This window comes from Panthera tigris, chromosome E3 (assembly GCF_018350195.1).
Source record: "Panthera tigris isolate Pti1 chromosome E3, P.tigris_Pti1_mat1.1, whole genome shotgun sequence".
Classification (NCBI taxonomy): Eukaryota; Metazoa; Chordata; class Mammalia; order Carnivora; family Felidae; genus Panthera; species Panthera tigris.
In genome coordinates this window covers 15,461,992-15,476,670 of record NC_056675.1, presented here as the reverse complement: position 1 = coordinate 15,476,670, position 14,679 = coordinate 15,461,992, and the positions used below count along the sequence as shown (strand labels likewise).

General features: G+C 41.3%; 1 protein-coding gene across 3 annotated transcripts in view; it reads left to right on the top strand.

Annotated features, from left to right (window-relative positions):
* The window catches only part of RABGEF1 (RAB guanine nucleotide exchange factor 1), a 60,850-nt gene extending 55,255 nt beyond the window's left edge, over window positions 1–5,595 (top strand). For all 3 annotated transcript variants that reach the window (XM_042972573.1, XM_042972572.1, XM_042972571.1), the window contains exon 9: window positions 3,270–5,595. In XM_042972573.1, the coding sequence (XP_042828507.1) occupies window positions 3,270–3,668 (399 nt within the window). In that variant the 3' untranslated portion in view covers window positions 3,669–5,595. The remainder of the gene's footprint in view (window positions 1–3,269) is intronic.
* The last annotated feature ends 9,084 nt before the right edge of the window (window positions 5,596–14,679 follow it).

Genomic DNA, 14,679 nt, shown 5'->3' with positions numbered 1-14,679 from the left:
TTTTAGGCAAGGGTCAGTCTAGAGGACGTGAAATGATTTTCGACTGTTGTTAACCGTGCTGATTGATTCTAGGCAAGATGGCATTAAAATATGTGTATCTAAGTTGTAAGGCTGAATACTTCCTTTTACTGACCACTTAACTTTTGTTTGTTTGCTTGAGACTAGATTTACTAATGGATTTGAGCCTCAGGATACCTTATGTGCCTTCTTTCCTGGGTAGGAAGTTGTACAGGGTGATAGGGAGAGGAAACCAGGTTACATAAGGCAGCGTTTCTAGTAGATTGTCTAAAAAGACAATTGAATCTAAAAAGACAAGCTTGAATCTCCCAAGCTTCCAGAAATTTGTTGTGATTTATTTTTAAATGCTAAATATGTATTCCCTTTTGTTCCTGATTCTGTATTTTGTTTTCCTTTAAGTGGGTTCCCAAAAGTGTATAAATTTCCAGTGCTGCAGAACCTGGACCTGCCCCGGTTAACCTCACCCTCAGCCATGGCATCCAGCCGCTCATGACTGTTGTGGTGGCATCTGAGGATGTGGTTTGCGGGGAGCTGGGAATGCTCTTTTCCTTTTTGCAAGCTCTTATGAAATTCCAGTTAGTTAACATGCACCGTAATACTAGTTTTAGATGTAGAATTCAGTGATTCATCACGTACAACACCCCGTGCTCATCCAAGTGCACTCCTTAATACCCATCACCCACTTAGCCCGTCCTGGGAATGCCCTTTTTCAAAATGATGCTTGTTCCATTATTTGCAGTAGTTTTCATCCTCCCAGACACATGGTGGTTTAACTATACTCCCCCAAAAGTTTAAGTAGCTGAAGTAAGCGTTTCTTAACATAAGTGAAAACATGCACTTGACTGCCAGGAAGAGCCTTTTGGATTTAGTTCTTTATCCAGAGAACGTGAGAAAGTGTGGAAAATCCCTGAGAATTATGAAGATGGAGACGTGGCTGGTAGTAGAGAAATGAGCAGGGCTGGGAGGTGTTTGAGGGTCGTCCTGGTGGTCAGCAGTGGAGGCTGCTGGCTCCCCTTTTCCCTGCAGCTTCCCAGCACCTTGACCTACAGCCCTGTTAGCACCTTATGTCTCCGTCCTCTTGCTGATTCAGAGTCCGGCTTCTGATCCCTCTGCTCCAGTGAAACTGCTCCGGCAGAAGTCAAATCCCATGAAAACTGTCAGCCTTCATCTTACTTCTTTAACATTCTTGGTAACTCCTTTGTTCTAGAACTTCCTGCCTTTGGATTTCAGAGTTCCACTCCTTACTTGTCTCCTTGTGAGCTTTGTGTCTTCTCAAGTTGGGTTTTTCCGTGGGGTGCTGTCCTCTATGCATCTCTCTCCCTAGGCTGTCTGGTCTGGCCGCCGCTCTGCTGTCATCTGCACAGTGATGACACACACACGTCACCTGCTTGCCCTCCTGCTGAGCTCCACTTCTGGCTATTTATTGGGCCTCAAATTTAATTTTTTCAAAACTAAACCTACTTCCCCACCAAATGGTTTTCTCCTTTCTCATATACGCTGTTTCCACTTGGGGCAACAGCATCCATCCATGCCAGGAATGTTAGAATCCTCTTAGATTCCTCCTCTCTCCGGGGACTGCAGCACATCCACGGACACGGTGGGCACCTGTATGGCAGGGTCAGATGGGCCCATTCTTGTCAGATGAGTCCGTTGTAGTAGATTTGCTAAATATTCCTCAAAAAGATGATTCCCTTTTTTATGTGTAATAATGTTGGATCCTGGGAATGAGTTCTCAGAAGAAATTCTGAGAGCTGCCCGTTTCCCTCTGTTTATATTGCATGTCTTTCTTGTGAAAATAGTTTTTTAAGAAAATGCGAAAATTCATTTTCTTTGTCAAATTAAATCACTATGAGAAAGTATAGCCAACAGATGTCTGTTTCACTGAGCATTTGCCCAAGGATTCTGTACTAATAATTGCTCCCGCTTGCTCATTTCTTACTGCCGACCTGTGAGCTAAGCACGTTACACGTGCTGGATTGCTTCATTCTCACAATAAATCTGGGTGGTATTTCCCGTTTTACAGATACAGGAACCCCAGAGACAGTAGGTAACTTTCCCCAGGCTCACAGAAACTCCTGGCCAACATATGACGGAGGTGACAACTCAGGTTGCTTGATTTCAAAGCCTGTTCTTTCAACCACTTGACGTTAAAGCACCAAAGGTCCTTAGAGGACCAGAGGTCTGTGTGCCACTCCAGTACCTGCTGATGTGCCCGGTAGCTGGCCAAGCCCTGAGTGAGCATTGTGGGGCTGGCAGGACCTCAAAGGGGAATGGCTTTATGGGACATGTTCCCCAGTCGCTTGCCCCTAGAGCTCCCAGTCCCAACAGTGGTTCCTCTTCCCTGCAACATGGCAGGGAAGCAGAGAGTCTCCGAGTTTGAGGAATCATTCAGTTTTTGTCCACGGGAAACTCTGTAGCCAGTGTGGAACAAACACTGAAGGTGCCTCCCCCGACATTTCACTCCGTATAAGACCCCTAGACCTTTGAACAACCCAAGGAGAGGACTGAATTTCTCACAGGCCCAATGGGAGTTGGCAATGCAATTCTTTTTTTTTTTTTTTTTTCCTAAGGAAGAAATGTATTATTTCGGGTGGGAGTATAAGGAAACATGATTGGGATGCCTGGGTGGCTCAGGTAAGCATCCAGCTCTCGATTTTGGCTCAGGTCATGACATGGTTGTGAGGTCAAGCCCCACATCGGGCTCTGTGCTGGGCATGGAGCCTGCTTAAGATTCTCTCTCTTTCTGCCTCTCCCCTGCTTGGGTGTGCTCACACTCTCTCTCCCTCAAAATAAATGAGTCAATAAAAGGAAGGGAGGGAGGGAGGGAGGAAGGAAGGAAGGAAGGAAAAGAAAGAAAGAGAAAGAAAAACAGATTTGCTGTGAGTTGTTAATTTTGTTTTGTTTGGTTTATTTATTTTTGAAAGAGTTCAAGCAGGGAAGGGGCAGAGAGAGAGGTACAGAGGATCTGAAGCAGGCTCTGCACTGACAGCAGGGAGCCCAACGTAGGGCTTAGACTCACAAACTGTGAGATCATCACCTGAGCTAAAGTTGAGGCTCAAGCGACTGAGCCACCCAAGTGCCTCTGAGTTGGTAATTTTTGAAGCTGAAGTCCATGGTGGGTCATTACCTGTTTTTTCCTACTTTTGATTCTGTTTTAAATTCACCATAATAAAAGGATTTAAAAAGATGTATTTGAATATTTGTACCTTTCCCCTTATGGCTATAGTAAATAACCTTCTGGTTTTTTCTAGTGCTGTGCTGTGGCTTTCATTGAGAAGTTAGATGCTCAGTCTTTGAATTTAAGTCAGGAAGATTTTGATCGATACATGTCCGGCCAGACTTCTCCCAGGAAGCAAGAATCTGAGAATTGGTCTCCTGATGCTTGCTTAGGGGTTAAGCAAATGTATAAGAACTTGGATCTTCTGTCTCAGTTGAATGAACGGCAAGAAAGGATCATGAGTGAAGCCAAGAAACTTGAAAAAGACCTCATAGAGTGGACAGATGGAATTGCAAAAGAGGTTCAAGACATTGTTGAGAAGTATCCACTCGAAATTAAGCCCCCGAATCAGTCTTTAGCAGCTATTGACTCTGAAAATGTTGAAAATGATAAACTGCCTCCACCATTGCAACCTCAAGTTTATGCAGGATGATAAATATTTACATGGGTAGTATTTATTTGAGCCTAAATTGTAGCTAGCCCTTACTACAGTCCATGATTGGGATCTAGACTATAACTTAATGCTTATAAATGCCAGAGCGTTTTTAAAGGTACAGTTTGTGGGGATTGTTCTGTTTGTTTTGTTTTGTTTTGTTTTTCCTGGCAGGGGAAGCTTAGTAAATAATAAAATACTATTTATTTGAGTTACTGAAATAGATTCATTTAAGGCTTATGTGAAAGTTTTGTCTAAATCTGTTTTTTGTCCATGGTTTTCCTACGTGCTTCCTCTGTGGCATTCACTGTGGTTTGGATTTGGGTAAATAATTGCCTTTAAAGGATAAAACAAATGAATGCTACAAAATGTATGGTACCACTCTTCTACAGTTTGAAATAATTTTATAATTGTAAAGATAGAAGATATATTGATAAGTAAATATGTAAAATTGTAAATATGTAAAAAAAAAAAAAAAGGAATGGTGTCTGCTGTGCATGGCGTTTCATGCGTTAATTTTTTTAGTTTAAAATGAAGTATATTGAATGTTTGCCTTTAACACCATTTTATTTGGTTTGCCCCACTTGAATGAATCTAGAAACGTTAGACATACTCCCCTGAAGATATTGACTCCGTCTTTAACAATATGTTAGCCTAACTTTGAGGTTCTGTATAATCAGTCAGAGACTGTGACACCATTGAGGTTCAGAATAATTTTTAGGTCGTATAAAGTTACTGTTCAAGATAGTCATTTGAAGACTTTGAACCACGCCTCTTGCACCGTCGTCCTCCACTCATTCAGGAGGTATTTATAGAGGTCTTCGTAAAGGAGCTGGTCCTGGGTCTAGATCAGAAGACAGGAGTGAACGGGCCTCCACTGGCGAGAGCCGATGGGGAACTCCTCAGAGCTGTAGCACCCTTCTTTCTGCCTCCGTCTGCAGCAGACCTTTGACTCTATGGGCAACCCAGACGCATGTCATATAAACCTCTTTCAGGGTTTCTCCACCTCAGTGCTACTGACATTTGGGGCCTGAGGACTTTTTGTTATGAGGGCTTCCCTGTGCATTACAGGACGTTTAGCAGTATTCCTGGCCTCGATACCCTCTAGACACTAGTGGCAACCCCCACAGTCGTGAAAAATCTCCTCCAGACATCGCTGAATGTTACCAGGGTGGAGTGGGCGCAAATTCGCCCTCAGTTGAGAACCACTAATCTATTGTGTAGACAAGGAAGCTGTCCTCCTTGTGGTTAATATGATGTAACCAAAGAATATTGTATTAAATGCACAGTGCGGTCAACTGATAGTGAGGCTTTACAGCCACTGGCAGTGTGGAACCGTTTTAATCCTAACGGAACCCTTCATAACCTAAATACGCCACGTATGATCCTCCTTCCAGTCAGTGATTTCTATAGATTATCAGCGTACCTGTGAAATTGTGCATAATTCCAGGGCATCGTTCTGAAACAAGGTCACATGACACAAGCAGTATCTCAGTATCTTCCTAACAGTGTACCACACAGATTTGTAGTGCAGTAATTTTGGAATAAAACTAGGGTGAGTATAAAACTCTGTATCCTTTACTTAAATTTCCCCGTAAGAGCCATGCGGTTGACATACCTGTTGTCACGAAGCGCTAAAGGCGTGAAGCAGTAACCGAGTCAGCCGATCACGGAGCTCATGTGGAGTGCGAGGAGTTACTATCCGATGCCAGTGAGAATCTGCACTTAGAAACCCGAGCCCAAGTGATTTTTGCAGAAAGCTTTCCCCCTTTTCCGTTCTTTTCTATGTACTTTCTAGGTGCTAATCCAGGTATACACACTCTGAATTCTCCTGGGAATATATACAGTTCTTTTAGTCTTGTACATTATGTTTGTTAAATAAAATGTGCATATCAGCCTCCCACAAAAACTGTCTTCTTTTGATTTCTTGCGTATCTTGAAGGGAAGCTGTTGAATTGATTTCTTTGAACGTGTCTCATATTAGTTGAATTCTGTAGATAGGAAATCTTGCCTTAGGTAGAGGCTTATATTTCTCTTAAGTTGGCATCAACACTGTGGCCACATTTTCTGTTTTCTCAACAAGAGAGTATCGCTATTTTATGTACTGTAAATGTGATTGGAATAAACCTTTGGAACGGAAACCCATATTAACAGGGTCTCATGACCCATCCCTCTTTCAGCTAGATTGAGTTTTAGTTCTTTATTTTAGGAAAAGATACATTACTAATATCCTCATGTTGCAAAGGTTTCCGTTTTAAGTCACAACCGTCAGTATCATACTTAAAAATGAAGCATTGGACATTCCAGTTAGAATCAAGAACAAGAGAAAGATGTTTGCTGTCACTACCATTAGCGCTTTTCTGAAAGTATTACCCCAGGTACTCAGTCTTCAAACAGAAATGAAGGGGGCTTAACCTAACCTATGTAGAAATGTTCTAGCCTCGTGGTTGAGGCTTGCGGTTGGCTCTGAAATTTTGGCTAACACGTAAACATTAGTTCTTTGGCCTTGGGCAAGTCTCTGCTCTTTCACATACCCGATCTGTGAATCGGGTGTGACGATCACACCAGCTTCAAGGGCTTCTGGGGATTAGATGACATACAACAGTACCTAGCAGTGCTAAGTGCTCAAGTGATAGCTATGTATAGGTGCTTTTTTCCTACTTAGAAAGCCCAAGAGAACTGATACGGAAACATTACATTTCACTAAAATGGTGAGATATGACATGAGAAGTAGCCATCAAAAGCAACAGTACAAAATGATATTTCTGTATCTCATAACTGTCCAGTTAGCAAATACGATGGGAAAATTGTGTTCACTATAGAAACCTACAAATCAAACAGCAAGAGCTTTTAGGATTTATATGGGAAAAAATACAAAATTGAGAAACAGAAGACATACTCGGACCTGTGCTCAGAAGTTCCCTGCGCTGGGGCTTTAATGTTCTGTCTCTGCCATCTTGGATATTCTTAATAATGTCTTTGGATTCATGTTTTTGAGTGAAGTCTGAGGGGACAATGGAGCATGCACAGTGCGGCTTAGAGCCTCGGTTCATGCATAGTCCTGCCTCCCACCACCCTCCTGGATGAGATCTTGGTCTTACCGCTTCCACTCTGTGACCACTGTAGCTGGGGCCTGGGCGCTCAGGAATGGTCACAGCTGGGTATGCATGCATGGGGCATTGGACCAGGACATGATGGCGCATTTGATGGCTTGCTGGCTGACAGCCGCATCTTGGCCAGTTGGGGAGTGGGAACAAGCGTCACTCACCCTTTATCCAGCATGTTCCCTGGAGAAAAGGCTGGATCTACAGCTAGGTAAGTTAAAAAATGAGTGAAAAGTATCTTTTTGGTCTGAAAGCAAGAAAGTACTTTAATGGGTATATCGCAATAGGACATTGGAGTCAGATGGAAGGGGTCCCATTGGACAGTTTGGGGGCAGTCTGAATAAAATGAGGAGTTGTGAAAAACATTGAATCAATATGTCATTAAAAAAAAACAAAAAACACATGCCTGGATGGCTCAGTCTGTTCAGCGTCCAACTCTTGGTTTTGGTTTAGGTCACGATCTCGTGGTTTATGAGTTCAGGCCCCACGTCAGGCTACACGCTGATGGTGTGGAGCTTGCTTGGGATTCTTTCTCTCTACTCTCTCTACCCCTCACCCCAGCTTGCACTCTCTTTCTCTCTCAGGATAAACCCACACATATTGGAGGTTACCATTATACCAACCAATTTTGAGGAAGAACTATAGTGACACCCAGTTGATGGAAAGCCTTCACAGTAAAATGATAGCTAGTAAAAGTAGGGGGGGGAATATAATTTTTTTAAAAAGTTTTTAATGTTTATTTTTGAGAGAGACAGAGTGCGAGCAGGGGAGGGGTAGAGAGAGAGGGAGACACAGAATCTGAAACAGGCTCCAGGCTCTGAGCTGTCAACACAGAGCCCGACACGGGGCTCGAACCCACGAACTGCGAGATCATGACCTGAACCGAAGTCAGACGCTCAACCAACTGAGCCACCCAGGTACCCCGGAAAATACAACTTTAAAAATCTCATATGTGGAATTTAAGAAACAAAACAGATGAACATATGGAAAGGGGCCGAGGGGAGAAGAAAGGGAAACAAACCACAAGAGACTCTTAATGATAGAGATCAAGCTGAGGATTGACAGAGGGAAGCAGGTGGGAGATGGGTTAAATGGGTGATGGGCATTAAGGAGGGCACTTATTGTGATGAGCACTGGGTGTTGTATGTAAGTGGTGAATCACTGAAGTCTACTTCTGAAACCAATATTGTGCTGTATATTAACTAAAATTTAAATCAAAAAAAATAATTTTAGTCCAGGACCAAATGGCTTCACTGGCGAGTTCTACCATTTAAAGAACTGACATCAATCTTTCTGAAGCTCTTCTAAAAAATTGAAGAAGAGGGAATACTTCTTATGAGTCCAGCATTTCCTGAGGACAGTCTGAGAAAAGAAAACTATAGACCAATTTCCCTGGTGAACATAAATGTAAAAACTCTCAACAAAATATTAGCCATCAAAAGTAACTAAGTAGCCATCTATAACACATTAAAGGGGTTATACACCATGACCAAGTGGGATTGATTCCTGGAATGCAAAAATGGTTCAACTACAAAAACCAATACATTAACAGAATAAAGGGATCAAACACCATATGATCATCTCAACTGAAGCAGAAAAAGCACTTAAATACACTTCTTGAAAAAATAAAGTAGGAATAGAAGAAAACAAGAACATAATCAAAGGCATATAAGAAAACCCACAGCTAACATCATAATGGTTAAAGACTGAATGCTCTTCCTCTAAGACCAGGAGCAAGACAAGGATGCCCACCTTCACCACTTCTATTCAAGATGTTATCTAACGAGAAATTTTAAGACACCATCATAAAAATGCATCAGTGAGCTAAAATGAACATGCTTAAAACAAATGAAGATGTAGAAAGTCCCAGCAAAGCAAAGGTATAAGGAAGAACCAAATAGAAATGTTAGAACTGAAAACTACAATAACCGGGGGGGAAAAAAAAGCAGGGGCACCTAGGTGGCTCGGTTGAGCATCTCCTAATTTCGGCTCAGGTCCTGATCCATGGGAGGGGATCAAGCCCCATGCTGGGCTCCACACTGAGCATGGAGCCTGCTTGAGATTCTTTCTCTCTCTCCCTCTGCCCCTCTCCCCCACTTGCTTCTCTCTCTCTCTCAAAAACATTTTTTTAAAAAAAACTGATAAATTGGACTGAGTCAAAATTTAAAACTTTTGTTCTATGAAAGATCCTGTTAAAAGGACAAGCTAGAGACTGAAAAAAAAAATTGCAAATTACATGTCCAACCAACAATTGATATCCATGATATATAAAGAATAGTCTGAACTCAACAGTTAAAAAATTTTTTTTAATGTTTATTTATTTTTGAGACAATGTGAGAGACAGAGTGTAAGCAGCAGAGGGGCAGAGGGAGACACAGAATCCGAAGGAGGCTCCAGGCTCTGAGCTGTCATCCCAGAGCCCGACGTGGGGCTCGAACTCACAAACCATGAGATCATGACCTGAGCCACCCAGGCGCCCCAACAGTTAAAATTTTTTTTTCAGTTAAAATTTTTTTAATGTTTATTTGTTTTTGATAGAGAGAGACAAAGCATGAGTGGGGGGCAGGGCAGAGAGAGAGGGAGACAGAATCTGTACTGTCAGCACAAGAGTCCAATGTGGGGCTCAAACCCATGAACCATGAGATCATGACCTGAGCCAGAGTCAGATTCCTAACCTACTGAGCCACCCAGGTGCCCCTGAACTCAACAGTTAAAAAAGAATTCAGTTAGACAATGGACACAAGACTTGAACAGAAACTTAACCATAGAAGATACATGCAAGGCCATTCAGTGGGAGAAAGGACAATATTTTCAATAAATGGTGTTAGGAAAATTAGATAACCTTGTGCAAAAGAATGAAGTTGGACCTTACACCATAAACAATTCAAAGGATCAAAGACTTAAACATAAGAGCTAAAGCTATAAAACTTATAAGAAAAAGGAGGGGGAAATCCCCACGACATTAGGTTTGGCAATGATTTCTTGGATATGACACCAAAAGCACAGTCAACAAAAGAAACAATGGATCAATGGGACTTCATCAAAATTTAAACCTTTTGTGCCTCAAAGGACAGTAATAAGAGAGTGAAAAGACAACCCACAGAAAGGGAGGGGAAAAAATTTAAGGTGTACATATTTAATGTGCAACTTGATGAGTTTAAGTATACATCTGTGAAACCATCACCAACATCCAGACCATAGACATATCCATCACCTCTCAAAGTTTCCTCCTATCTTCTTTATTATTATTAATTTTCATGGTGGGGAGTAATGGTGTTAAGAACACTTAAGATCTACCCTTCTAGAAAAATTTAAATATATAATATAGTACTGTTAGCTATAGGCATTGTGTTGTATAGTAGACCTCCGGAAATTATTTATCTTGTATAATTGAAATTGTGTATACTTTGAGCGTCATTGCCCATTCCTTCTTCCCCCAAGCTCCTAGAAATCACTATTTTACAAGAGAATATATTTGCAAATCATATACCTGATAAGGGTTAGATATCCAGAATATACAAAGTACTCCTTCAATTCAACAACAATTAAAAAAAAAAAAAAAAGACCCAAGCGGGGGATCCTGGGTGGCTCAGTTGATTAAGCGTCCGAATTTGGCTTAGATCATGATATCATGGTTCATGAGTTTGAGTCCCACATCAAGCTCTGTGCTGACAGCTCGGAGACCGGAGCCTGCTTCGGATTCTGTGTTTCCCTCTCTGCTCTTCCTCCACTCGTGCTCTGTCTCTTTCTGTCTCCCTCTCTCTGAAAAATAAACATTAAAAAAAAAAAAAAGCAACCCAATTCAAAAATGGGCTTAAATAGACATCTCCAAAGAAAATACACAACTGCCCATAAGCACATGAAAAGATGCTCAACACCAATAGTCATTAGAAAAAAAGCAAATCAAAATCACAGAGAGGTACCAATTCACAGCAGTCAGGATGGTTTTTGTCAGAAAAGCAGAAGATAACAAGTGACGATGAGGGTGTGATGAAATTGGAACCCTGGTGCATTGCTGTTGGGAATATAAAATGGTGCCATCATCGTGGAGAACATTTCGGTGGTTCCTCAAGGAGTGAAACCTAGGATTACTATATGATCCAGCAACTCCATTTCTAGATATAGTACCCAGAAGAACTGAAAGTACGGATTCAAACAGATACTTGCTATATTATTAGGGCTGACCTAACCAGTACCAAAAGCTGGGTAGCTTAAACAACAAAAGGCCATTTTCGTACAATTCTGGAGGCCAGAAATGTGAGGTTATGGCGTCAGTAGGGTTGGACCTGAGGCGTCTCCTTGGTTTGTGGGTGGCCATCTTCTTCCTGTGTCTTCACATCATCTGCCTTCTGTATATGTCTACGTCCAAATTCCCTCCTCTTATAAGTACACCAGTCATACTAGATTAGGGTCCATCCTAAGGACCTTATTTTTTTTTTTAATTTTTTTTTAACATTTTATTTATTTTTCAGACAGAGAGAGACAGAGCATGAACAGGGGAGGGTCAGAGAGAGGGAGACACAGAATTCGAAACAGGCTCCAGGCTCTGAGCTGTCAGCACAGAGCCCGACGTGGGGCTCGAACTCACGGACCGTGAGATCGTGACCTGAGCCGAAGTCGGACGCTCAACCGACTGAGCCACCCAGGCGCCCCCTAAGGACCTTATTTAAGATTGATTACACCTGTAAAGATCCTGTCCCTAACTAGAGTCACATTCTGAGGTGCTAGGGGTGAAGACTTCAACATATGAATTTTTGTGGGGACACGATTTAGTTTGATGTTTACACACCAAGGCTCAGAGGAGCATTATTCACAACAGCCAAAAGGTTGATACAACTCCAATGGCCATCAACAGATGAATGGGTTAAAAAAATCGGGGTATCCCTGTAGTGGAAAAGATTCAGCCTTAAAAAGGAATGGAATTCTGATACGCAACGCATGGATAAACTTTGAAAACATTCTGCCGAGTGAAAGACCAAGACGAAAGGTCAACTACTGTATGATTCCGTTTATGTCAGGTAACTAGAATAAGCAAAGATACAGAGACAGAAATCAGAACAGAAGGTACCAAGAGTTAAGCGGGAGGAGGAATGGACAGTTAGTGTTTATCGATACAGTGTTTCGGTTTGGGATGATAGGAAAGTTCAGGAAATGGATAGTGGTGATAGTTGCATAACATCGTGAATATAATTACTGCCACTGAATTGCACACTTACAGTGGCTAACGTGGCACATTTTGTGAAGTGTATTTTACCACAATTTAAACAATTTTTTAAATTAAAAAGAAGTGAAAGGAACTATATTTGATAAACAAGGGAAAATGAACCCAAGAAAAAGAAAACATGGAATCAGAAAAGAGAAAGTGTAGAATGCTACAGCCACTCTGGAAAATAGTTTGGCAGTTTCTTGTAAAACATATACTTACCTTCCAAACCAGCGATAGCACCCCGGGGCATTTATTCCAGAGAAATGAAAACTCCTGAACATACAAAAGCCTGTGCACAAACGTTAAAAGCAGCTTTATTTTGAATAACTTCAAACTAGCGACGTTCCATATGTTCTTTCACAGGTTAAACTCACTGTGGCACATACGTACAATGGAACACTACTCCGCATGTTAATACCTGCAACAGTTGGAGTGAAAAGCAATCCAGGCTCAAAAAGTTACATGCTGTATGATTCCATTTACATAGCATGGTTGAAATGATAAAATTATGGACATGGGGGAAAATTAGTGGCTGCTAGTGGTGAGGGACAGGAGCGGAAGGCAGCCCGAGGGAGTTGCTTTGTGATGGTAGATCTTGATCTTGTGCTGTCTGTTGGTGATGGTTAAACATCACCAGGGCGACACCCTTGAATAGAGCCAGCTTCAACAGTAAGATGTCTCAGTGGTAGAACGAAGTCTAAGAATGACCGAGGAAGGAGATGTACAACTCCCAGCTGGCTGATTTGCACTCTCCTCCTTGTCACAAGTCATTTCTTTCCACTCCCCAATGGTACACTACAGTATTACCAATTTTTGGTAAACAAAGTAGAACTTCGTCTCACACTATCATGAATATAATTCCTGATGGATTAAAGAGAAATATAAAGGAGCGCCTGGGAGGCTCAGTCAGTTAAGCGTCCGACTTCAGCTCAGGTCATAATCTCACGGTTCATGGGTCCAAGCCCTGTGTCGGACTTTGTGCTGACAGCTCAGAGCCTGGAGCCTGCTTTGGATTCTGTGTCTCCCTCTCTCTCTGCCTCTCCCACACTCATGCTCTCTCTCTCTCCCTCTCTCTCTCAAAAATAAACATTAAAAAAAATTTTTAAAAGAGAGACAAATATAAAAATATAAAATGGTAAAACAACCAGTGTAAAATATATGTAAATATTCCCTTTACCTTTTGTTGTTCTTAAAATGTTTTCATTTGCAGAATGCATATTCCATAAAGGTGGTTAAGTTGGGGAAGTTCATTCTATGTATAACATCAATTAAATATAAACACTACTAAATGTAAATGGATTATATCCTCCAACTCAAGGCATAGAGTGGCTTTCTGGATAAAAAGAAGGTGCTGCCTACAAATGACTCGGTTCAGTTTGAAGAACACACATAGACTCAAAGTGAAAGGATGGGAACAGATATTTCATGCAAATAGAAACCAAAATAGAGACTTATATCATACAAAATAGACTTTAAGTAACAAGAGGCAAAAAAATTCATTATATAATGATAAAGAGGTAAATTCACCACAAGAATATAACAATATATAATATGTAATACGCATATATATGTATATATGTATATATGTATATATGCATCCAACATCAGAACATCTAAATATATTAAGCAAATACTAACAGATCTGAAGGGAGACATTGCCAACAATGCAACCACAGTAGGGGGCTTGAAAACACTTTCAGGGCGCTTGCATGGTTCAGTCAGTTGAGCATCTGACTCTTGATTTCAGCTCAGGTCATGATCCCAGGGTTGTGGGATCGAGCACGCATTGGGCTCCATGCTGAGTGTGGAGCCTGCTTGGGATTTTCTCCCTCTCTCTCTCTCTCTGCCCCTTTCCCCACTTGTGTGTGCGCACTCTCTCTCTCTTTTTAAGTTTTATATATTTATTTTGAAAAGGCGGGGAGGTCAGAGAGAAAATCCCAGGCAGGCTCTGCACCATCAGTGCGGAGCCCAATGCGGGGCTCAAACTCCCAAACCATGAGATCATGACCTGAGCTGAAGTCAGATGCTTAACTGAGCCACTCCGGTGCCTCTCTCCCTCTCTCTCTCTCTCAGTCTCTGAGAGAGAGAGAAAAATTATTTAGCCATAAATAGAATCCTGCCATTTTCAACAACACGGACGGATCTTGAAGGCATTATTCTAACTGAAATAAATCAGACGAAGAGAGCGAAATATTGTATGATCTCACTTATATGTAGAATATTTTAAAGAAAAATCAACTCCTAGATACAGATGACAGATTGGTGGTTGCCACGGGCAGGGTGGGGAGGGAGGTTGGTGGGAGAAATGGGCAAAGGTGGTCAAAGGCCCAAACTTCCAGTTATAAGATAGATAAGTCTTGGGGATGTATCGTACAACATGGTGACTATAATTAACAATACCATATTGTATATTTGAAATTTGCTAAGAAAGTAAATCTTTAAGGTTCTCATCAAAAAAGGAAAATAAATTGTAACTATGTGTGGTGATGGATGTTAACTAAACCCATTGTGGTAATCATTTCACAACATACACATTTATAAAATCATTATATTATGCACCTAAAACTAATACAACATAATATGTTAATTATTTCTCACTAAAAATTAAAAGCAAAAAAAAAAAAAACAAAAACCTTCTGTGCAGCAAAGGAAACCATCAAGCCAATGAAAACTAACCTATGGAAAGGGAAAAAATATTTGG